General features: G+C 40.3%; 1 protein-coding gene across 1 annotated transcript; it reads left to right on the forward strand.

Moving 5' to 3' along the window:
• Positions 1 to 1,000: 1,000 nt before the first annotated feature.
• On the forward strand, positions 1,001 to 20,566 carry kdr (kinase insert domain receptor (a type III receptor tyrosine kinase)). The gene is made up of 30 exons (XM_030771294.1): positions 1,001 to 1,177; positions 2,719 to 2,815; positions 2,939 to 3,153; positions 4,055 to 4,176; positions 4,888 to 5,056; positions 5,504 to 5,640; positions 5,891 to 6,074; positions 6,428 to 6,545; positions 6,770 to 6,942; positions 7,093 to 7,240; positions 8,938 to 9,046; positions 9,922 to 10,030; positions 10,432 to 10,773; positions 11,098 to 11,244; positions 11,521 to 11,652; positions 13,179 to 13,285; positions 13,809 to 13,944; positions 14,272 to 14,376; positions 14,613 to 14,726; positions 15,017 to 15,105; positions 15,842 to 16,004; positions 16,762 to 16,853; positions 17,307 to 17,429; positions 17,562 to 17,673; positions 17,775 to 17,874; positions 18,103 to 18,208; positions 18,386 to 18,528; positions 18,695 to 18,779; positions 18,986 to 19,071; positions 19,486 to 20,566. Exons 1-30 carry the CDS (start codon positions 1,114 to 1,116, stop codon positions 19,700 to 19,702), a joined length of 4,044 nt encoding a protein of 1,347 aa, XP_030627154.1. The 5' UTR covers positions 1,001 to 1,113; the 3' UTR covers positions 19,703 to 20,566.
• The last annotated feature ends 3,915 nt before the right edge of the window (positions 20,567 to 24,481 follow it).

Below are 24,481 nucleotides of genomic sequence, written 5' to 3' on the forward strand. Positions count from 1 at the left end.
AGACAATCATGGCAAACAGCTTCCATCTTGGTTGAAATCATGAAAGGACAGGTGAAGTCACAAATGATTGGTGTGAATATTTATGAAGAAGAAATAAATATAAGGGGTTAATATTATATCTTATGCCCTATGTCATGACTCAAGGTGAGAGTCTTACTTCTCACGTCTGAAGTTTCAGCTCTGAAGGTTTTATTTATTTATTTAATAATATGTAACGTCGTTGCCAGGCAAGATTTTTACTTCCAGTGGGTCAGTTACAGAGATGGAAAGAACATAACATTGTTTTGGGCACGGTGGAAATGAGATGACACATTCTCATCAAATTACTCTCATTCTTCTTCTGGGTCCACAGAAATCACAACAGAAAAAGAACTTATATTCGCCGTTTAACACGGATCACTGCGTTTTCCCGGCTGTTCTTCCTGAGTCACAAAATGATCAGATGATTTTAGCATTTTCAACGTTTTAAAAGTTGAATTTCAAGCATATAATTAACAAGATCAGAAGGTGCAAATAGTGCACCTTCGTATTTAAATGTAATCAGTAAGAGTGCTATGCAAAGTGTTAAGTTTATCTCAGGTGCTTGCTGACTTTTGTAAAAAATAAAGGGCTTCTGCGATTGGAGACTGATAATTGTTATCGTTTCACTTCAACACTAACACTAAACAGTGTTTACCAATCCCTACTCGTTGTTTGAACTCCGAACCGAAAGACTGGACCCAGATGATAATTTGAGAGGTGTCCGAAAACTTTGGCGCTCCTCCCTCGGTTTCGCTTCCCCAGAGCCTTACGCCAGACGTGAGTTTCCAGTCTGTCCCCTAACAATCAGTTGTAACTTATCGGATGCTGGAGAGCGAGTGCAAAAAAGTTTACCATCCTTCGCATCGCGCTGGATTATACACGCAGTCAGTTATTTATTTATTTATTTTTTTAAAAGGTGTTTTTTTATTTTTTTATTTTTTTACATTCTCGCCCCTGTGCAGCGGTTTGAGGACTATTTGCTATATTTGTCACGACACGGGTGAGAAGGGATGCGCTCCTGAGGGTTTTTCTTCACCCCAAACTTCTGAATTGCGTGTTCATGCGTGAACACTCCATCTCATTTGTTGGACGATGGCAAATACATTTTCTGTCGTCTCTCTCGTCGGCATCATTTTTGCGGTCAGCAGGGTGACAGGTAAGACATCAAAAATGACCACAATTAGGCTGTTATCAGGTTTAATTTCCATCACCAGTCACCAGTCTTCACTATGACTGACAGTGCTTAAATATTCCTCGTACTGTTGTCCACTATCATCTCTTGTCCCTTTCATCACGCGTTAACGAATGCGTGAATACTCCTAAATACATACGTAAAAGATAAAACGCCTTGAGTGAAGTAGGACATTGTCGACCTTCAGCTCTTTTCCTGTTGTTCTGATAGCATAAAGTAGGAGTGTGAGTCTTGTACAATGTTGTTCAAGGTTTCAGATCTTCATATTAGCTATAATATTTTCATTAAAGTCAGCACTGATAAAGTTTGAGTCATGCTAAGATTATTCACAGAACAAGGTCAGGAATATTACAGAATCAAGGAATATTTCATTGTACATGGATCACCATTGCCAACACAAGACAAGTCAAAATGAGCCCTCATGAAGCACAGTGTTTCCCTCCAGTAAACTTTTTAAAATTTCTTTTTAAACTTGATCAATCTCTTCAAACACGTTTTAGTCATAAAGTTTCCAAATTACCTTCTGAAAATATCTAATATTTATGGCCTGTCATAGTTAATCATAGTTTCATTCACCTGAAAATATGCTGGAGTCAAAACACACCCTTTACACATCTGTTATACTTGTTTTAATTTATTGGTTGGTTCCAAAATGAGATATTGATCATTAGTGCAGTCTCAGATATGAGTGAATGTGTAATGGGTTTCAATGGAATCTTTGCTGTAGTGCTTTGTCCTCTGCCCTGGTTCCTCTGGAGCAGGAACCCCACCTCAGTGCTCCAATCACGGGGCCATTGAGCCCAGCCCCGGCCCATCTGCCCTGGCTTCCTGTTTTGACACAGTGTGGCCACTCGCTGCCGCGGATCCAGCGGAAAAATAGCCCAGAGTTCCAGTCACACCAGGGAGACCCAGCACTCCCCACTTTCCACTTAGCTACATTGCTGGACAGACATGAAGACTGAAGTTTTTGTTAGTTTGATGACTGATTCATGAGATTTGTGTCTTTATGACCAGGAGGGAAAATAGGATGACTGGAATTGTGAGACAGGTGTTCATAAAAGTGGAACTGGGCTGAAGGGAGCCATTACGTATTCAAAACATGACTTCATGTATTATGTTTTCATATGCTCATATGTTTTATATCTCAGCATGTATCTAAAGTAGCTGAAGTTTTAATTTGGAAGTTATTATGGAAAGGAGATCAGTCATAACCATTTGAAATAATATCACACACTTTCCAATTTCAGTTCCGTTACTTATCAAGGCCGACCCATGTGTATATGTATATATCTGCATGTTTGCGTGTTTGAGGAGGCGTGCTGTTGGTGTTTCATATCTGCCAGTGAAGGTAATATCTAGTAATAGTTCAAGTTAGCACCACACTTGTGAAGGGGCAGAGCACAAATAAATCAAGTGAAAGAAAAGGTTTAATTTTTTTTCCCTCCTTGTTTTCCATGCTTAAAGGATTAATACCTCTGGTGTTTGTTTGTTTTTTCTTTTCTCAGCTATTGAACACAGGTTTATGCCTGACCCTCCAACACTCAGCATCCCAGACAAGGTTTATAAAATGAATGCTTCAGACACACTAGAGCTCACCTGTCGGTAAGATTCTACTCTCCTCTCTGATATTTTACTGGAGGACTTTTCCTTCCACGAAATGGATACAATCCAACCATCCATCCATCCATCCATCCTTAAGCCCTCCTTTGGTAACTTTTATTTCAGGGGTCGTCAGTATCTGAAGTGGACTACTCCACACAACCGCACAAACACAGATAATCGGGTCACCACTGCTGACTGTAGCGGGGACGGGTTCTTCTGTACATCTCTAATCTTAACTGCAGCGACTGCCAATGAAACAGGAGAATATCGGTGTTCCTACATAAACATGCCGAAAGAGGACGAGAAGACGTCTGTGGCTGTTTATGTTTTTGTACAAGGTGAGTCCATCTCACCTGAGTGGGGAACGTGCACTGGACTAGCATGAAGACAATAGCATGTAACATTTTAATGGCATTTGCACAACTAGGAAGCAAATGTTTTCATTAGTACAGTATATGACCTCAGGGATTCAAGGATCACAGAGAATAAAGGAACTGTTTGTAAACTGTAGAGTTTAGAGACAGAAAGAGCAAAAGGAGAGAGAGAGAAAGAGAAATATCCTCTTTACCCTTCTGGTGTAATTTTCCAACGTGATTTCTTCATACATAATTATCATGTCAACTCCATATGTGCTTATGAGAAATACACCAGTCCAAAGAATCTAGTGTATGTTTGAACATCTAAAATATAGTAGCACACACATGCAATCACTCACAGGTAGATGAAATTTAATGATCAGGTCTCCGAAGCCTAAACTGACTTTCCTGGGCGGTAAAAACTGGTTTGGTAAACTCAGGCCCTTACCACGTCAGATTCTTCTGAACACAGCTGAGGCCAGTCTCAGCCCAGACAATTTTTACTGACCAAGTTTGTAAATGTAGGGGTTTAATTACACATACACAGGTTACACATGACAAAAAATTGTGGTGTCAGTCAGTTTTGAAAAATTGCACAGTTATTTGCAGTCCTGGGGGTTATTGCTAAATTGGTCAGCAAGTTGACAGGTGTTCATGTTTAAAAGTCCCTAAAAAAATGTATAGTAAACTTTTTAAAGTAAGTATTTTCACAAAATATCACCTTAATGGAAATGCCACAACTGTCAAAGGGCAGACCAAAGTGACGATAGCAATGAAAAAGTCCCTGCTTTAGGAAACATAAAGCTGACATAGAAGGGGAACCCCTTTGTTCTTTTGGCTGTTTAAAGTGTAAAATCTGATATGAAGGTGCTTCTTATTCCAGACTACAAGATGCCGTTCGTGCGTTCTGCTCAGGACTATGATGTAGTATTTATCCGGGAGGGAGAGCAGGTTGTTATTCCGTGTCTGGGCTCCATGGAAGATCTCAGTGTTACACTTCACACGGTGAGAGCTGTCATATAACCCACATGTCAGTATGTGTTGTGTTTTGTTTTGTTTTAAGGTGTTTACTCTCTTGTTCTCTTTGATTAACCCGCTATAGTCAAGTTTAATAAAGTGCTAACTGGTAACTCTCTCCCTCTCTCTCTCTCTCTCTCTCTGTGGGAGAGACACATAATTTTTTCCAGTTAATATTTCTTGCCATCCTTCTGCATGGCATTTCTTCTCTTTGTTTTTGTCACAAATACTTTACTCTGAAATGGAAAATGTTGAGTCAAAATTTTCTTTCCTGTCCCACAGTGCTGTTTAGTTTCATGCTGAGTTTCATGGTTCTGTTAACCATCTTTTTTTTCCATGGCTATGATGTTGCCTACCTTTGTCCTCAGTTTTGTCATTTCTTAATTTTGGCTTGGTATTGTTCTTAGAGGTCCTTTTAATAGTGCATCACTATAAATGTGTAGGGATCTGTAACTGTATTGTGGATTAAATTCTAACACACACAAAATGCTTAAAATTAGTGTCCTCTTGATTATTCCCGACATTCCAATATTTCTGATTTAGTTTGGTTATGGACCAAGTCAGAGATGAATTTATTATAATGCCATAATTAATGTGTGTATCTGCGTGTGTGTGTGTATGTGTGTGTGTGTGTGTGTATGTGTGTGTGTGTGTGTGTGTGTGTGTGTGTGTGTGTGTGTGTGCGTGTTGTGTGATTAGAAATATCCTGTAAAGGAACTTGTTCCTGATGACAAGGAGATCTTTTGGGACAGCAGGAGAGGTTTCATCTTGCCCAGTCATGTGATCAGTTATGCTGGAGTGGTATATTGTCAAACCCGTTTACAAAATGAAACCTTCGTCTCCTCTCTCTACATTGTTGCTGTTGTTGGTAAGGAGGAATACAAGCTTGTTACTGTAATTTTGAAAATGAGACTGCTGTGTTTGTTTTGACTCTTTTTTCGTGGCAAATCAGAATAATTGTGTGGTTGTCTGCCATATAAATGAAATTTAAGACACATCTATGATGCATACTTTTGCGTTGTATAACATGTTTGGTCATGCATCAAGTATGAGAGCATCGTTTCAAAGTGTGTTGGAACAAAGTGTTGCACAGAACGAACAAAAGCCTAATTTTGGAACAAATCTTTCCATTTTCGTTGATGGAAATATTAGACGGTTATGTGTTGGCTCTGTGAGTTATAAACTGTGTGTGTAGCTCTTTATGTGTTTGGATGTCTGTGAGAGAAGCTGTTGTGGTCTCAGGAGAACAGTACACCCCCCCCCCCTCCCTGCCCCCAACCCCCACCCGTTCTCTCACCCCCTCCCACTTCCGCAGGATACAAGATCTATGACCTAACTCTGAATCCTCACGACGAAAGGCTTTCTGTGGGAGAGCGGTTGGTACTCAACTGCACAGCCCATACTGAGCTCAATGTTGGCATTGATTTCAAGTGGACTTTTCCTCATGACAAGGTCAGTGTCTGGACCCTGGCTCTGATGGTACACGACCTTGTTTCACTTCGGTCTAATTATGTTACAATCACTTATATTAACAACAAAAAAAAGAGCAGAACGGTTTGACACATCCAGAAACAGAAGGAATTTTCATATTGAGAGATATGTCATAGTTATTACATCATCGTACTATCTGTCATCACAGTTTCAAATGCAGCCCCTGTTCTCCCTCATCTTCTTCTTCTTCTTTTTTTTTTCTTTCTCTCAGCGGATGGTTAATGGTTCCCGATCACACTCTGAGAGATCTTATAAGAAGAAGCTGTGGAACTCTCTAGAACTGTCTAATGCTCTGATTGTGGAAAACGTGACTGTGAATGACACGGGAGAGTACACATGCACAGCCTCCAGTGGTCAGATGATCAAGACTAGCAGGGCCTATGTGATAGTCTATGGTACGGACCGAAGCACTTATTCAGTTCTCTTTAATTAAGATACTCTGTGGATGTTGTTTGTTTGTTTGTTTTGGGAAAGGACAATTTCCAATTATTTACTCTCTCCTCATTATGTACCTAATAAATGTCTTTATGGGGAATCAAATGTGAACACTATGTTAATTTATTATTTCATGACTTTCGAGTAAGATGGTCAGTAGTTGTAATGTATTGTATAGTTTAGAGGATTTATGTGCTAGATTCTCCAGCTCATTTCAGTTAAATGGTAATGTTACTATTGTACACATTTCACTCATAGAAACTGATCATTGTGGTGGTGTGACATTTTTATTTTTGTCCTGTGTCATCCTCAGAAAAGCCTTTTATACAACTGAAAGATAATCCAGTTCAGACTGTGGAGGTGATTGCTGGACAGCAGGAGATTAAAATACATGTTAAATACGATGCCTATCCGGAACCTTCTGTGAAATGGTGAGTGTGTGCTTGGCATCCTCTTTGTGTGAGTGTGTGCGCATGTGTGCACGCGTGCGTGCATGTGTGTGTTTGTGTGCCTACGTATGTCTGTGTCTGTGTGTGTGCATGTGTGCGTGTGCCTGTGCATGGATGTTTCTCTCTGTGGATGAAACCAAAATTATATGTGTGTTTGTATTTCTTTTTAAGGAGTTGACTGTGCATGTGGACTTTTCTGTTCTCAGGTATAAGGATGGTGTGCTGATATCGAGGAAAGATGAGTACAGACTGAAGCCAGCTAAAGACTCGCTAATCATTTTGGGAGTAACAGAAAAGGATGCTGGGAATTATACGGTGGTCATGACAAATAAACAAACCAAAGAGGAGTGTAGCCAATCGTTTCAACTCGTGGTTAATGGTAATAATTCTCTCCTCTCCTCTCCTCTCCTCTCCTCTCCTCTCCTCTCCTCTCCTCTCCTCTCCTCTCCTCTCCTCTCCTCTCCTCTCCTCTCCTCTCCTCTCCTCTCCTCTCCTCTCACTGTTTATCTGTGTGTGTTTATGCATGCAGTGCACCCTAAGATCTTTGAGAGGGAGATGGCATTGGATACAGATGTCCATATGTATGGCAGCAGTCCCATCCTCAGGTGCACATCCCGTGGGGGGCCCAGTATCCAGTGGCAGTGGATGTCTAAAGAAGACTGTCCAAATATGTTTCGGTAAGTCACATTTCATGAGCTATTCAGTACTCTGTCATAGTGACTCTGTGTGTTCTGAGTCTCACATTTAGGTCTTTTGCTGTAGTCACGCATGAGGAACCGGCCCGTTCATTGTTTGAGGGCTGTTGACGTTGAGCTACAGTACAATATGTTTTGATGAAAAACATGCTCAAAGACAATGAGTGTGATCTTTAACCTACAGCAGATAAGAGGACATGATTCAAGTTGAACACAGTAAAGTTGAAAACAACTCATTTGTACAAGCATCTTGTGTGTGTGTGTGTGTGTGTGTGTGTGTGTGTGTGTGTGAGTGTGTGTGTGCGTGTGTGAGTATGGGTGTGACAGAAAGAAAAAGAAAAGCGAATGTTTAATGTAATTGTGTTTTAACAATGTAGTGCACTTTTTTATGATATTTATTTGACTGAGCCTCTTATTGGGCTGTTAACAAAGGAAATATCGAAGAAAGGCTGTTTTAGGGTAAAGAAGTACAGAAAGCTGAATTCAAGCTTAAGCACAGTGCAGCTATGTTTCACATTACTGTTCTTTTCAGATGAATTCAGCTTTTAGTATAGCAAAATGCTATCCTTACAGGACTGCTAAAACAATGAAGCATTGAGGATAGGATACAATTCACTGCAAAGCGTTTTAAAGTTGTATTAAAACTTGATGTGACTCATCTCCATCACTGTTGTGGTTGGCCCACTATGACTGGGGTTTCTCTTGTGTTGCTGAGCTTTGATTGGACAGGAGGTTTTGATTAAAATACTATGAGTGTTGTATTGCTACTACAGGAATGTGGTGATTGAATAAGAGTTCCTTAGCCTTGAGCATCACGCAAGCCTTATCTTCAGACTGCACCTTTGACAACTTCCTCTCCCTCCTGATCAGTACGTCCTGTTGTTCTAAAACTGGACTCCCTCAGATCATCTCTTCCTGTAGGATTTCTTTGCCTCTCATAGAAACACTCTTCCCCCCCCCCCCATCAACTGACCTTGATTTCATGTTGTTTTTGCGTTTCGTCTCTTCCTCTTGATTCTTTTCTTGAGCCCTTTCTTCCTTCTCATCTCTGCCTAATGCTACTACATGTCATTATTTTGATTTCTTTCCCCATGATTCAGACACCAATAATTGACCCTTGTTGTGACTTTTCTTTCTAATTGTTCCGCTAGACATTAGCGGAGGTGGAGGAACATTTGTAACAAGCAAAAACAATTTATCTAAAAACAGAATCATGGAAATCTTCAAAACTATGTTTTATTAACTTAAAGTAAACAATGCAAAAATATAACAAATATTTCAGCTTGACGTAACTGCGGCCCCTACATCATGTGTGTTCATATTTCTTGTACATTACTCACATTTACTTGTAAATTCTAAGACAGAATAGAGATAAGTTTGAAGCACAGTGAATGTGTCTGAGGGCACTCTGAAATGAGTGTGTTTCACAAATAGTGCTGCACACGCGCGCATGTGTGTGTGTGTGTGTGTGTGCGCGTGTGTATCTCTTTGTATAATTGTACCTGTGGTGCATTGAAATGTGTTTATAATGAAAATATTAGGCTGTGAACACTGATTGGACTTGTAAGTGTCACTGCGTATGTGTGTTTGGGGAAACGTACCTGCTGTAATGTGTGTGTATACTGTGTGTGGCTAATTCATTCTGTATATGGGTTTTTGTGTGTGTGTGTGTGTTGCAGGCATGGTGTGCCCAGGTCAGGACAGTTTTACAAGGACTGTAAAAAATGGCAGGACATTTCCAATTACACAGGCGAATACACCATCTCATTTAACGACCGCATGCCCAAGGTCTGAACCTAAAGCACTGCACCCACTTTGACTGAAAAATGACCACCCACAATAACTGTCACCGAAATATAATCCTTCAGATTCATTCAGACTACTGTCTCTCACCACTGAGTAATGGTAGTCCTCTTACAGTACTGAGAACACCAAAGTAAATATATGACAGGGTTAAAAAAGGGTCAAAAGGATCCATTTCCAGTGATGGCCGATGCCTAATTGGCAGGTTCTGTCCTTCAACTTTAGAGAAGTTCCATCCCTGTGCTGTTTTTCCTATTAATTAATTAATTTATTTTTTTTATCCCCCCCCCCAAGAATTATTAATAAATCTATGTATATTTATTTATTAATTCACTTTTTGACTCATTTTGAACTGTTTTTATTATTTTCTATATTCTTTTAATGATATATTTGTGTTTTTTGGAATATATATTCTTAATTAATTTATTTTACATTGATACTCTAAGTCCCTCATAACTTTAACTAGTCTGATTAAATATGACATGTATGACCATGAGAACTCACCATGAGGATGTCATGACCATCTGGTCTTATAATAATTCACTATAATTTAGCTTAATCATACTGGAATCACATAGTCCATTCTCTCTTGAGTCAGTCTCACTCAGGCAAAGTAGCTGTTTGCTGCACAGTGTCAGAAGTTGTGTCTTTACCTCATCATCACAGCCCAAGGCTCTTAGAACCACATGAGTCAAAAATGATGTCTGTAAGGACTGTGAGATGCCATAGCTAAGAGTTAAACATACCTACTTTGAAAACACATTTTCATAAGTCTTTTGTCTCAGGCGTATAGTCCTGAATATCCTTTATTAGATAATGTTTAGAAGCAGATACCTGATTGCTTCTCTGTTTGCTTGTAGACTGTTAGCACACTGAAGATCAAGAAGGCTGCAGAGCATGCTCTCTTTAAATGCATTGCCTCCAACAAAATTGGTCAAGATGAGCGAGTCGTCGTTTTCCAAGTGACACGTGAGTGTCTCCACACCATGAGACTGAATCTACAGCACGTCACCATTCTCACCTCAGTTCATATACGCCTCTATTCAGCTCTGATCTATATTCATTTGTTTGTTTTGATATTTGATCTGTTTTTTTGTGATTAGCGATTAATTCCAAGTCAGCTTAGTTTGATCCAGTCCAGTTCAGTTTTACTCAGCTGAACTGGTTGGAGAGTTAAATCTAACTTTTTGATGTGACAGTGTTTCTCGTACATACAAGGGGTGAGTTTATACATGTACGCAGTTGAACAGAATAATGAAATAAGATGCATTGATAATAGTGTTAAATAACAAAAACACATAATAAAATACGTGTGTTGTACTAATGTAAAACATATGTTTTGAAATCTCAATGTCCATTGGTGTCTTTAGGTGGTCTGGACCTGAATGTGTTGCCCTCTAAGGAGCCCATTGAAGAGGACAATGTTGTTCTGAGGTGTATTGCAGATCAGCTGCAGTACAGAAACCTCACCTGGTACAAGCTAAACGTTTCCAAAACCGAGGCCTTTCCCCTCGCTGTGCCATGTCGTATCCTCCAACTGCCCTCTGTTCCCCTACTCAAAGCTCAATCATTAGTCCATCAGGGTGCCAATGCTACACTGGAACTGTTTCTGGAAAATGCCTTGCCCCAGGACGAGGGCCTCTATGTCTGTCAGGTGGAGAATGTGGCCACCAGAGAGAGAACTTGCCTGCTCCACAACCTCACACTCAAAGGTCTGGAAATGCAACTAAAGCATTTTGTATTTTTTGTCAGAGTTTTGCAATTTGGAAAGAACCGATTGGCTTCATTTAAAAACGCACCATATTTCATTTCGGGGCTGTGCTTTTTGACTTGAACAAGCAAATTTCAGTTTCTTTGTGCTGATCTAAACACATATCAACCACAGCTGTTGACAGAAAGCAGCACATTGTGCTTAGAAATTGCCTAAGAGCATTTGCTCATGGGGAACTGACCTAAGACACAGATTGCAAGCTCTGGTTGATGGTGCTGGTATCGTGTTTGTATCTGCCTTATTTGAGCCCTCCATTTGTTTTTAGCTCTGGAGGCTCCAAAGATCCTGACCAACATGGCTGACCTGAAAGTAAATGTTAGTAACACGATTACACTGACGTGTGAAGTGAGCGGAACTCCAAACCCAACTGTAACGTGGACCAAAGATAACAAAACAGTCATAGAGGGTTCTGGTGAGAAAAAAACATGTCCAGCACTTCTCTATTTGGATTTACCAGTATGCATTTGTCCGGCTTTAGAGTTCCAAAGCTTGCTGTAACATTCATCCTGTTTCCTACCTTGACCATGTCCAGAACAATGATACTACAACAACCTCTGCTATAATCTTTTTTTTTCTTAATCCTTTAATCTTAGCTGCTTCACAGTTTCAGTGTGATAACTAACCCAAAGTGAAATGCTTATGGAAATTGATATTGTGGTCACCTTGGATTAAATGTGATTTTTTTCAGGTGTGATTTTGAGCCAATCAAACCATATTTTGATGATCCAGCGAGTGAAAAAGGACGACTGCGGTCTGTACACCTGCACAGCCTGTAACCGAGTGGGCTGTAATGCCAGTCGGACCTATCTTACCGTGGAAGGTTGGTAACTGTCATCTACGGAAACTGTCCTCTGTTGAATGCTGATCATCACGGAACAGTGGTATTAGCACAAATATCATGATTTGCTGTGTGGTGGACATGTAGTAATAAATGACATAGTGCCTCTTTTTTTATCTGTTTGTAAGTCTTTGTGAGAGCATTTGAAATCACAGTTACAAAGAGAAAATGTCTTGGACACTGTCATAAGTTTCGATACAAACAATATCTTATTCAAGTCCTGTTTCAGAATGGCATTTGTTTTAATTGAAGTCCTGGGTAAAAATAGCTGTCCTTTTTGTCAAGCAGGAAGTGGTCCCCGTTAGGAAAACAGAGCTCAAACGTAGAGTGGGGCCACCCTGTTTCTCACTCTCTCGCTCTCTTCTCTCTCTCTCTCTCTCTCTCTCTCTCTTTGTGGAAGATAGGTTAACTGGAAACTATGCGAAAGTTTCTGGAAACCTTGAGAGAGAGAGAGAGAGAGAGAAAGGGGGGGGGGACAGAGAGACAGAGACAGAGAGACAAAGAGACAAAGAGAGAGAGAGACAAAGAGACAAAGAGAGAGAGAGAGAAAGAGAGCGAGTATAAAAACAAACAGGGCTAGTGGAGTTGCTAACGGCAGGCTGCGTCTACGTGACTCAACTCTCGCCATAACGCTCTGTCCCCGTCACTACTGCGACATCCCTCGGATGCCAGAGCCATTTGCTAACGAGCGTACAGAAGACACACTCTCGCTAACGAGAGTCCGCTGTTCCCACGAGGTGAGGGTCAGGAGAGGAAGACAGAAAAGACAGTGTGGGAGAGTTGCAGACATACAGAAAGAGACAGAGACAGGAAAATGGAAAAGATAAGACTTAGAGACAAGGAGAAAAATTAAAAGTGCAACATTATTTTAACGAGAGAGAGAGAGAGAGAGAGAGAGAGAGAGAGAGAGAGAGAGAGAGCAAGAGCATAGCAGCTTCAGCTGCATCCTCTGCACCTACTGGAACTTTCTTTGGCATGTGGTGAGGTCTACTTTCAACACTGAAATTAAGCACTTTTCACATACTTTGAGTCAGTTCCTCAAGGACAACCCCAGCTGTTGTTGTGACCTTTGGATGCTTATTTTGATTATTAAACCTAAAATTTATATCTGATCTCAGCTTGTATTCCTAAACTGTTCTAAGGCAGCTATGATAAATGCCTAAACCAGAAGCAAGCATTTCCTGAAACTCACTTCCTGCATGTAGTACGTGCTGCCATTTACCAAAAACAGCAGATGAATTCTCTGCATTCCAGACTAATAGAAATATTTGCCGCATTTTCAGACTGAAACAATATTTCAGTGATTGCTTTTGACCTTGCTTTATTTGTGTGATTAGACGTGTTATTACTGCGACAAATTGTAGTGGAGCATGTAATCATGGTCAGAGCAGCCTTAATCTGCCTTTATGAAATGTGTTACTGTAAACATAAGCATGTTATTGTGTACATTTAAAGTGCAGAGTGGAACTAATGAAAGGACTGATTGTGGTCACTGATTTCTGGCACAGGGGCAGAGGAGAAGATGAATGTGGAGCTGATCGTACCTATTGGTTCTGTGGTCATCGCAATGTTCTTCTGGCTCCTCATTGTCTTTGTCATCCGCAGTCGAAAACGGGTAAAACGTGTACACATGTGCACATACACAAACACGATGACACACACTGCTTACGTCTAATACATCAGAAATGAGTGGCAACACTTGGCTTCCACACAGTCATTCATGTTTTCCTGGAACCGGAGACCTCATTCTTCTAGCCTGATGACGTAGGACTAATAGCCTCAGCGTTATCCCACTGGTTTTCAGTGGATGCAAGCTCTTAGCAGCCCTTATCTGGGGGGACTGAGTGGGTGATGGGTGGTTATGTGTGTGTTCCAGAATTCCTCCATCTGCAAAGATGGCTCAGTCGTAAGCCAGTCGTGCGTGTAAAGGGCAGAGGTCAGGGGCTTTCTTTGAATCTGTGGATGCTGTCCCCAGAATCATGATGTCCACCACACTCATAACTGGGACTTCACTCTCTCCCTCTCTCTCCCTGATTAACGTGTACCCATTATTGTGTCTCTGCTCTGCTCCTGTCTCAATCTTTATTATAATCCGTTCTTTTTCCCTGACCCCATTTCCCCTCCTCTGATCTCTTCAGCCAAGTGACGGAGAACTGAAGACTGGCTACCTGTCAATCATCTTAGACTCTGAAGATATGCCAATGGACGAGCACTGTGAAAGACTGACCTACGATGCAAATAAGTGGGAATTCCCACGGGACAGGCTCAAGCTAGGTGAGGCCGAAATTTCTAACGGAATCTGAGTCTCGGCCGAGAGAAAGGAATCTTTATTTTCCCGGAATTACCACTTCTCAAAGCCATCAAAGAAATGAGACACTGAGAAGGCATCTCAACACCATACACAAAGCTCAACAGCATAAAGAAAGAAAGGGAGAAAGAAAGAAACGAAGGAAGAAAGAAAGAAGAAAAAGGAAAAAAGGAAAAGGCTTTCCATCCACTTGCTTTGTGTTAAAATGAGTACACGTGTAAGGTCACAGAACTGAACAATAGTTATCCGGTGAGACACTGTTTAAAATGAAACGGCTTTGTTCTGTTAAACAGGGGAACCTCTGGGACGAGGAGCGTTCGGTCAGGTGGTCGAAGCTGCCGCGTTTGGCATTGAGAAAGCCACGACCTGCACCACCGTGGCTGTGAAGATGCTGAAGGGTGTGTCCTTCATATTCACTCCTGCTCCTTACATATTCTCTTTGATAGCGCTTCATCATCCATCAATCCTGGTTGAAGAGCCTGACACAAAGTCATTCCTCATAATTGATATGTAATCATCTTTTGCTAGTTGGTCAAGGTTTTGTGATGTGTCGGACCAGAAAGTGCCTTTGTGGTAATTGCTGTGGACTAAGCTTTGAGTAAAATCTAATAAGAATGCTTTTTCATATCCGTAGAGGGTGCAACCTCCAGTGAATACAGAGCCCTCATGTCAGAGCTGAAGATTCTCATCCACATTGGCCACCATCTGAATGTGGTCAACCTGCTTGGAGCCTGTACCAAACCAGGAGGTGAATTATAAACCTCAAAAGCATTTGGGTCCTTGTAAACATCAGACTCATACATTTTACTGGCACAAAAGTGCAGATGCCCCAGCCCCCCTCCTCCCCCTTCCCCCGTCTTTTTTTTTTACAGTCATCAGAATTATCTGTCTAACTTGGCACATTGTGCACGTTGAGAAATGAAGTGTTATGTTCTTTCTTTCTTTCTTTCTTTCTTTCTTTCTTTCTTTCTTTCTTTCTTTCTTTCTTTCTTTCTTTCTTTCTTTCTTTCTTTCTTTCTGTCTTTCTTTCCTTCTTAGGACCACTGATGGTAATTGTGGAGTACTGTAAGCATGGAAATCTCTCTAGTTACTTGAAGAGTAAACGTGGAGAGTACTGTCCCTACAAGGTAAATGAACCACATCCCATTAGAGGCCTGTAAAACTCTCAGATGTAGCCATCACTGGTTTCATTATTGAACTATGCAGTAAGATGCTCTGATGTGGTCCTACTGATTACCACAACAAAGCTTAGGCAACAGCCAAGGGACTTTTTGACAGAACAGAATGTCCTGGTATTTACTCTTTTATGAATGTCAGGATCTGAATAAAGGCAGCACTTTTCAGTCCGTTTCTAACAGCATCGTCGCCCTAACTGCTGTTTGATGCAGACAAGTAGCAGTGCATATACTTGAACGACAATCTTTTGGTAAGATAAGTCAGCATGAGGTTATATCACAGTTGTTCATTGCCAGTTGTGTTGGATTTGATTAATTTAGATTACACAGAATTAGGTAAACATACGGTAATAATTTTTACGGGCTTTGTTGATGTAGTCATAACCAATCAGATAATGGTACTGGCACAGGTTTAGTGTGCTTTTGGCAAAGTTTTACAATGCACTGCTGGTACTTCATTACAGTGTTATGTCACACAAGGGCAATTGTTTTTTACTCATTTATTTTGCCTAAAAATAACTGGGTCACTTGAGTACATCTGTGAATTCTATAACGATGGAAATAGTGGTCAGTTAAACATAGACAGTGGTTAGTTAAACATAGAAAAACACATAGATCTATGGCCTGTAGAAAAATGTCAGTCAGAGTCCTCCAGTGCTAACTCTCATTTTGAACCTCCTGTGTTCAGAAACGTAGCCCGAAACTGTCAGACAAGGCTCTAATAAGAGAGGACCTGACTGAAGGAGATCTGGGTTTGGGCACCGTCGCTCAACTCGACATCTGTACTGGGACTGCTGTCTGCTCCAAAGTCAGAGAGGAGTGGTCAGTCAGCCACCTGGATGAAGAAGAAGGTACTGTGGTCAGTCTGGAGTGTGTGCTGTACTGCACGGAGCATAAGGGATTTTTCAGTCTTACTCTTCTAAAACAGCACCACTGATTAACCCTAATTTGCTACACTGGAATCTAATATTCAGAGGCTTGATTAGCTTAATTAGGTGTTTTTGCATAGCGATGGTGGAAAGCTCTTGGGCTGTGCGTACAGTACAGGAAACTTGTCTACACCTCGTCTGTACAGTGACTTTGAGGAACATGAGCTCTTTTGACTTAATGTAGCCATCTCAATATGTACCTGAGTAGCATACCAAAGAGGGGCTGTCTGATGTCAACACTGACTGTTTGGTCCTGTGTCTGTCAGCTCGAGGCTGATAAAAAGTTTAAATTTTAACATTCAGAATATTACATTACATTACATTACATTTATTTGGCTGACGCTTTTATCGAAAGCAACTTACAAGTGGGAAAAACTATTCAAGCTCCAGGACAGCGAGAGACCTGAGAGTGGGCACTAAGTGCGTGCAATAAGTAGTAAGTGTGTGAGTTTCCTTCAAGATAGAGGGAGGAGAGCAGGTATAGAGGAGCACCTTAGGTTTGAGTAAGGCGTGTTTGGGGGTTAGAGGTGTTAGTTGTTAGGAGAGCAGGTGCTCTCGGAGCACGTGGGAATATGGACTAATATGTGTGTAAGGACAATTTAATTTAATTGTTTCATTAAAATTAGCTTATTTAAACCTGTAAACAAATGATCTGATTGTGAATATATGTTTCAAACAGAGTCTTCTGACTGGAATCCTCTTACAATGGAGGATCTGATCAGCTACAGTTTCCAAGTGGCCAGAGGCATGGAATTCCTTGCCTCTAGAAAGGTGAGAAGTGTGTGTGTGTGTGTGTGTGTGTGTGTCTTGAAGTGTGACTGTATATGTGCTGCAGTTACTTAAAGCAAGTGGAACTGCTATGACATATCTATTTGTAATGGTTAATTATTTTAACAAATACAAAGAGTTTGAGTGTTGATCAATATATGCACTTGTGTTGCATTTTTTTTATTATTTCACTGAGGAGCGGTACCTTCTGACACAGCTTATCTCAGTTCACCTGGCCTTAAAGCCAACCAGCATATCTCCCCCAAGCTTTCTTATCCTAACCCCCAACTGGACAGAATTCATCATAGCGTTACCACAAAACACAGAGCAAACTATACTTAAACTCAGTTGCTTCCTACAGTGTTTGTGTTTCCTGTATTGTGAGTGTTGGGGTTATATGTATAAACTTACCTGTATGGTCACGTGTCATATGTCTCTTGTGTGTGTATATGGCAGTGTATTCACCGGGACTTGGCAGCCAGGAACATCCTACTCTCTGAAAATAATGTAGTGAAGATATGTGACTTTGGATTGGCCAGAGACGTCTACAAAGACCCCGACTATGTCCGCAAAGGCGATGTGAGTAGCAAACAGGATCAGCAGAAAACAAAAACATTCCTCCTGCTCAGCTATAGGAATCTAACACTAATCGATGCCTATGGGAGTGTATGTAAATCCTAACAGTGACAACCCCCCCTCTAACCGCCACAGGCACGTCTGCCTCTCAAGTGGATGGCTCCTGAGACCATCTTTGACCGTGTCTACACCACTCAGAGTGATGTGTGGTCTTTTGGGGTGTTACTCTGGGAGATCTTCTCTTTGGGTGAGTCACTATCACACCACAATGTTGCAGCGCTGACCACTTCACGACCACGCTTTGACCAATCCCTTTCCCTCGCCTTTTTCTCTCCGTCTCGGATGCAGGGGCTTCTCCTTATCCCGGTGTGAGCATCGATGAATCGTTTTGTCGAAGACTGAAGGAAGGAACCAGGATGAGGGCTCCTGACTACGCCACCCCTGAGATGTAAATACAAAGTTCCCAAAGCATTTTATCAAATCTTTACACATTGTGATGACACGACTATCATTTACAACCAGATGATATTATTGCTATACATAGCTATGTGTTGTTACAGCATGTTACTGTGTTATTACTGTGCTATAACAATGTACTGTGCATGATTCTGTTAGCTATTTCGCTTTTTCTTTGTAATCGGTTGTATTATTTATTAACAGACAAAATATTTTCCAGATATCAGACTATGCTGGACTGCTGGCTGGATCGACCCACAGACAGACCAACGTTCACTGAGCTGGTGGAGCATTTGGGAAACCTGCTCCAAGCCAGTGTTCAAATGGTAAGGCATGTCTGTTTGTGACTGTGTTTTGTGTATAGTGCTTTCTTTGTATGAATTTGTACAAGAGCAATTTGTATGTCAATAACTTGTACATGTTTTAATGTGGCTATTTGTTCGTATTTCGGTCATGTTCACGCGGATGTAAACGGGGGGTGTCTTATTTTGTACGCGCTGTAGGATGGAAAGGATTATATACCCCTGACGGTGGAGCAGGTGGAGGGGGGGTCAGGGGCTCCACATCACCGAGCCACAGTCACTGAACCCTCAGAGGAGGAGAACACTGTGGTTCAGCTTCACTATGACAATGCGCCACCGTTAGGGTAAGAAACCAGACACAAACATACACACATACACACACATATACACATACACACACACACACACACACACACACACACACACACACACACACTTAAATACCTGTTTTGTATTATTTAGGAAGTGTAATCACACACGTCCTGGCTTGCTGTGTCTGTGTACTTTCAGGTACTCTCAGCAGAATGACAGGTGTAATCATTCAGTGAGTCTTAGGACTTTTGAGGACATTCCTCTTGAAAACAGTGCTGTCATGGTGAGTCCTCTTTCGGTCAACTCCCAGAGACACTCTCATTTACCATGGTTTAAGTAATTCCATTCAAAACACAGTTCCCCATACATCTGAGGTGTTTTCATGAAGTGTTCCCCATACACCTGCAGTGTAAAGTATATATATTTTTAACCGTAAATTTTACAATTGCGTGGGTCATTGAAGAGCGTGCTGATATTTGTCACACACAGAAGGGCCATATGGACAGTGGGATGGGCTTGTCAGGGCAGGTCATGAAAGGCCTGGATCATCCGGGGCAGCGGACACCTGCCTTCAGGTGAGAGTCACCCATGAATACCGATCACCACACTGACTTCTCACTCAGTGTCTCAGCCCAGCTTTTCAGTGATGTACAGATGTACATGAGAAAACTTTTTATTATTATGCTGTGGTCTCAGTGTTGCTGCACTGCACTTGACTAATGAACTGAAAGGATTAAAGTCTCTTTAATGATTTTTCTGATTTGGCGTTGAGATTTCATTTCCGTTCACCGATATTGTGTTTTCACATTGAATATCGTTGTACTGGTCAGTCTGAGAAAAGGTGTTGGTGAAATATATCCCATTTTATTGTACAGCATTTATTTATTTATTTATTTATTATGTCCATCCCATGTTTTGCTTTGTCGAATAATTCAGCATTGTGAATAAATAAATGTCATTAATCAATTTTAATTCATTCATTTTCCCAGCCCCATTCTGCGCTGTAAAAGTAAGGAATCCCTGGCCTCCGAATCGTCCAATCAGACGAGCGGCTACCAGTCAGGCTACCACTCAGATGACACGGATACCCCTGTTTATGCTAATGAGGAGATGATCCTGAAGAGAGATATTCTAAGCAGACCACCACTACCCAAAAGAGATGACAAATATAACATGGAGGTCCGCTATAGCACACCTCCTGTTTAGCATCAGATATCGTAGACTTCCATCTTCTTGTAGTTTTCACTGTGTTACTGTACTGTAGTTCACACACTGCACTCTGTGTTAAACATTTAACACCACATGTCTCAACCATAAAGAAATGATTTTTTTTTCCCTCCTGAAGTTTTTAGAAAAGGGCTACTTCCATTTTATATCAATTTCAATCATTCATTTTATTGTTTCTGCCTTACCTTTGTTTTATTCTCATCTTCTCAAAGACCCAACTCTAGAAACAAAGCAAAAGATGGCAGTACCAATTTGTAACCTCATTTTTCATTGTATTCCCCCTCAAAAAAAAAAAAAGGTCTCTCTCGTACCACTTTTATCAAAATACAGTTTACTCAGACCTGGCATGATATTATCACCCAGAATATCGCATTTAATTTTAGGGCCCTGTGGTTTCGCGTGTCAGATAATTCTACAGTTGTAAATGAGCCACTAACTGACTCAAAAAATGATGAAAACTAAGATGACATTTTTCCCCATTGTTTTAGAAATAGATGTATTGTATTGTGTGGGAACAGATAAGATTTTTGACTGTTTTTGTAAAGGTCAATTTTTGCAAGAATTTTGAAAATTTAATCATGTTTACACAGAGGCTGGGGAGCAAAGAGAAGCCTCTTTGCGAGGCCACTCCCACTTCCTTGGTAATAACACGCCCACTTCCTGCATCAAAGGAAATAGCCGCTGGAATGTAAGACAATTGAGTGAGCAAATGTTTTCTTTCTTTCTTTTTTCTTTTCTTTTTTTTTACTTTTTTTTCTGTCTTTATCCTTGCAGTCTTGCAGTTGTCTTTCATTGAGACAGTCTTTTTGAACTGGATGAAAATAAGGATTTTTAAGCTTTCAACTTTCACTTTTATCTTTTTCTGGATTCCTTTTCTTTTTTTGTCTTTTTTATTTATTATTATAATTTTTTTTTTTTTTTTTTTTGCTTTCTTTAGCTTTTGTAATGTCATTTCATTGTCTGTGATTGGCATTTTGGTTGTACAGTTTAATATGTGAACTAGTCTAGTCCATGACAGAAAGAAAAATCAATGTTGTACTATTATTATTGATGTTATTATTTACTTGTAATAAATGTATCTAGTTTTATAAAATAAACATACATGCTGATACATGAAATACTGATCCTCAAAATTTGCTGGTGTTCGAAAATTTCATTCTTTCAAACCGGAAAAACTGAAAGCACTCAATCATTTGTTAACGTTTTAAAAATGTGATCTGTATCTGAGTCTGTTTATATGTGTATACATACATGCACTCACACCCATGTTTTCAGATCTCTCTCATCCTGTGTCTGTGACTGAGTGACCTTGAGACGATCCTAACCTTACATATTTGCCAAATTCACTCTCTCTGAGTCTCTTCCCCACTCTCTCTGTGCATGTGCGTACGTGTGTGTGTACGTGTGTGTGTGTGTGTGTGCATGTGTATGTGTGTTCACGTGTGTGTGTGTGTGTGTGCGCGTGTGAGCGTGCGTGTGTGTTTTAATGCGTCAGCTCAGAGGAAACAATGTACTCCTAGCCTTGGGTGTTTTCTTAGGCGTGTTCAACTCAGCATAGACACCCAGAATAGCATGAAGGCCGGTCCAGGATGGGAGCTGTGTGTACACAAGTGGAGGTTGGGTATTTCTAAGGTTGTTTGTTCATATTGTCCCACGAGTCACTGAAAGTAGGTCATTTTGGATGCCGCTGTCACAAAATACAAACCGTGAAACTTCTGGAATAAGTTCTCTGTTCTGTGTTGTTTTTATTTCTTTAGTTTTATAGAAATTCATTTCATTACTTCCAATTAAACGATAGAATAACTGTTCTCCTTTGTTCCATCCTCCATCGTCCCCGGTCATTGTTTGTTTGTTTGCATGTTTTAATCCTCTTTCCAGTGTTTATTTTGTTTTAAAGGCTTTTTTTGCTCCCCCAGAGCCAAAACCTGCTGCGTGAAGCAAAGCTTACATTAACCTGCGGTTTACTGCTGTCCACGATCACACAAGAGTTTGCAACATCAAAGCAAAGCAGATAATATGATTGCATGTACACAGACATATCATCACAGAGCGCTACAGAGCGCTAAAAACAGAAAGAGCACAGACAAACATCAGAAGACCCGCTTTGACACAGTGGTGAAATACGTGTGTGTGCGGCATACACGTGTGTGTGTGTGTGTGTGTGTTTGCGTGTGTTTGCATGTGAGTGAACAGGCCAAATATTTGTCCCTAATCAAGATCCTGGCCGTTGTTAATTATAGTGTTGGGTAGGAAATGTCTTGCAGGTTGAGAGAAGTTTGTTTCCTTGACTGTACTCTTGGCTAAAAATAGTTGAAATGTAACATTGTTGTCTGTAACACAAAACCACAGAGAGAATGTTGCAACATGCTGATTTGACTTCTATAGACTTTTACCTCCTCATCACATCCCTCATAATCCAGTTTCCCTGTCAGTCAAAACAAATTGACCAGTCAAATCAATCTCTCTCGCAGAGACTCCTCCCACCGTAGAAGTTACCACGACTCAAATGTTATTCACATAGTTGTTTTCATGTTCTGCATGCTAAGTAGCCAAGTTAAATCTAGATCAAACCTATAATAATGGAGATGATCAGTCTTGCACTTCCACATGTTACTTTGTTTTAACTCAGCCCTGGTGAATGCCTGTTAATCAGTTTGATAGACACATTTCTGCCAGTTCTATGTGCAGTCATCTACATAAACATCAGTGTAGTTATATCTGTCAAGAACAGTTCTCTTTATTCTGTCACAAAACAAAGTCAGAGTAGCACATAAATTACCACTCTAATGATCACCTATTCTCCGATTCCCCAGTCCTCGAAACAGCAGTCTGTCGATTACTGCATGCCAGAGAGGTAGAGAGGATCAAAGAGCCAAAGCTGAAAACAACAAGGCTCACCAATATCAGTAGAGAATATGTGTACTGATCTCAGATTAGTTCTCTTTTGTCTATATAGCTGTATTTATTAGTATTATGGGAAGCGTAACCTGATCTTAGATCAGCATTCTTAGTCTGAGAAACTAGCTCCATTGAACACCTGGTCATAAATTCATACATGGTTAAAAGCCCTGAAGTTGGAAATCAGTCTAGATAACTTTCTTATGGATAGCTAGAGCAGCCAAGTAATGAGAAGACTATTTTAAAAATTTGTATATGGAGTGCTGACATGGTAGTCTTGGTTTTAGGCTTTTAATTGAGCTGCCAGGCATTAATAGTTTAATTTAATTTGGAGGTGAAGAAATGATAGCGTGTGAACAGGGGCATCTGCAAACAGGTGTATCCCAATTACCTGAGGGAACTGTCCATTCCAGATATTCCAGGTATGTGTGTAAGCTGGTGTGTATATGCTCTCTCTCTCTCTCTCTGTCTCTGTTGGTATAATTTAATGAAAAAAAGTTTAGCACCCACAGGTAATATAATTAAGTGACCGAGACCAGTTCAGATAAGTAATATCAACATCACTTCAGCTAACTGTCAGTTAAAATCTTTCAGTCCAGTCACAAATCTCCTTCGATAAACAAGTCAATTGGTTGTGTTAGCATTGTAAACCGACCCAGCATCTCCATCTAGTGTTAGCAAGTATAACACACACTAAAAATATTCCACTGGCAACGCAGTGAACACAGCATTGGAGCGGCATAGATGCGATGATAAATTGAATTGAGGAGGGTTTTCCTGAAAGACGTCATCAAATATTTCTAACAGCATGAAATTAATTTATATCAGGAGGCTTTAGGCTGATTGCTCGACACATGTTTGATAACAAGCACCAGAGTTTGATTACAATGCACCATTTGAAACTAATCAGTCTCAGCAGACTAGCTGTCAATAGTTATGCTGTTATAATTCATTACCCTTGTCTTTGTCTGTTGCTCAACAGCAGAGCGAGAGTGATTACTTTATAAAGTCCTGTGTTGCCAACGAGGGCGTGACTGACTTTGTCATGGGCTAATTTTTATTTTTATTTTTTACTTCACTTGAAGATGGCCTTTATGAGGAAGCAAGGCAGGTTTATGACAAGATGACATGTAATCTGATTTTAAAATGGAACTTAGGTAATGTTTTGCTTGTGTCTGCGTACGTGTGTGTGTGTGTGTGTGTTTGTGTGTGTGTGCGTGTCTGCATATTAAGTCACATTACATCTGTGACTGCTGCTGTCATGTCACATAGACATATTACTTTAAAGACTCTGAGATTCTGGACTGATATTGTCTCTGCCGTCACATTATTCAGAAAGCCTCAAAGCACTACAGCCTGAGGCCACACGCACACATACCATTTTAATGCCATCAAGATAAGCTTCATGATTTATATCACTGAACAAAACAGACACCACAATCATCGAAATATCAAAATACCATCATATGCATTTCTCATTGAAGCATTCAGAAAAATTTGCTCACTGACATTGGATGTAATTTGATATTTTGTAAGAGACAAAAAGAATAAAAGAAAGAAAGAAAGAAAGAAAGAAAGAAAGAAAGAAAGAAAACTGGTAAGCACAGCGTGGCAACACACACTATAGAGAGCCTGCCAGTTATGATAAAGTTATGAAAGTTAGGAAGAGAAAAGGGTGCCAAAATATGAACTAATAATCATTATTAATAATTATCAGTTATGTTCAGTCCAGTTCAATGTGGTGCATGCTTTGTGACAAACATATTCTACATTTATATTAGAAAATGGTTTTGTATTCTTACATTTATACCGATCAAAATTTTCTTAATACATCATAATTTAAGCAAGCTATATATAACA

The sequence above is a fragment of the Chanos chanos genome, chromosome 4 (assembly GCF_902362185.1).
Source record: "Chanos chanos chromosome 4, fChaCha1.1, whole genome shotgun sequence".
NCBI classification, from domain to species: domain Eukaryota; kingdom Metazoa; phylum Chordata; class Actinopteri; order Gonorynchiformes; family Chanidae; genus Chanos; species Chanos chanos.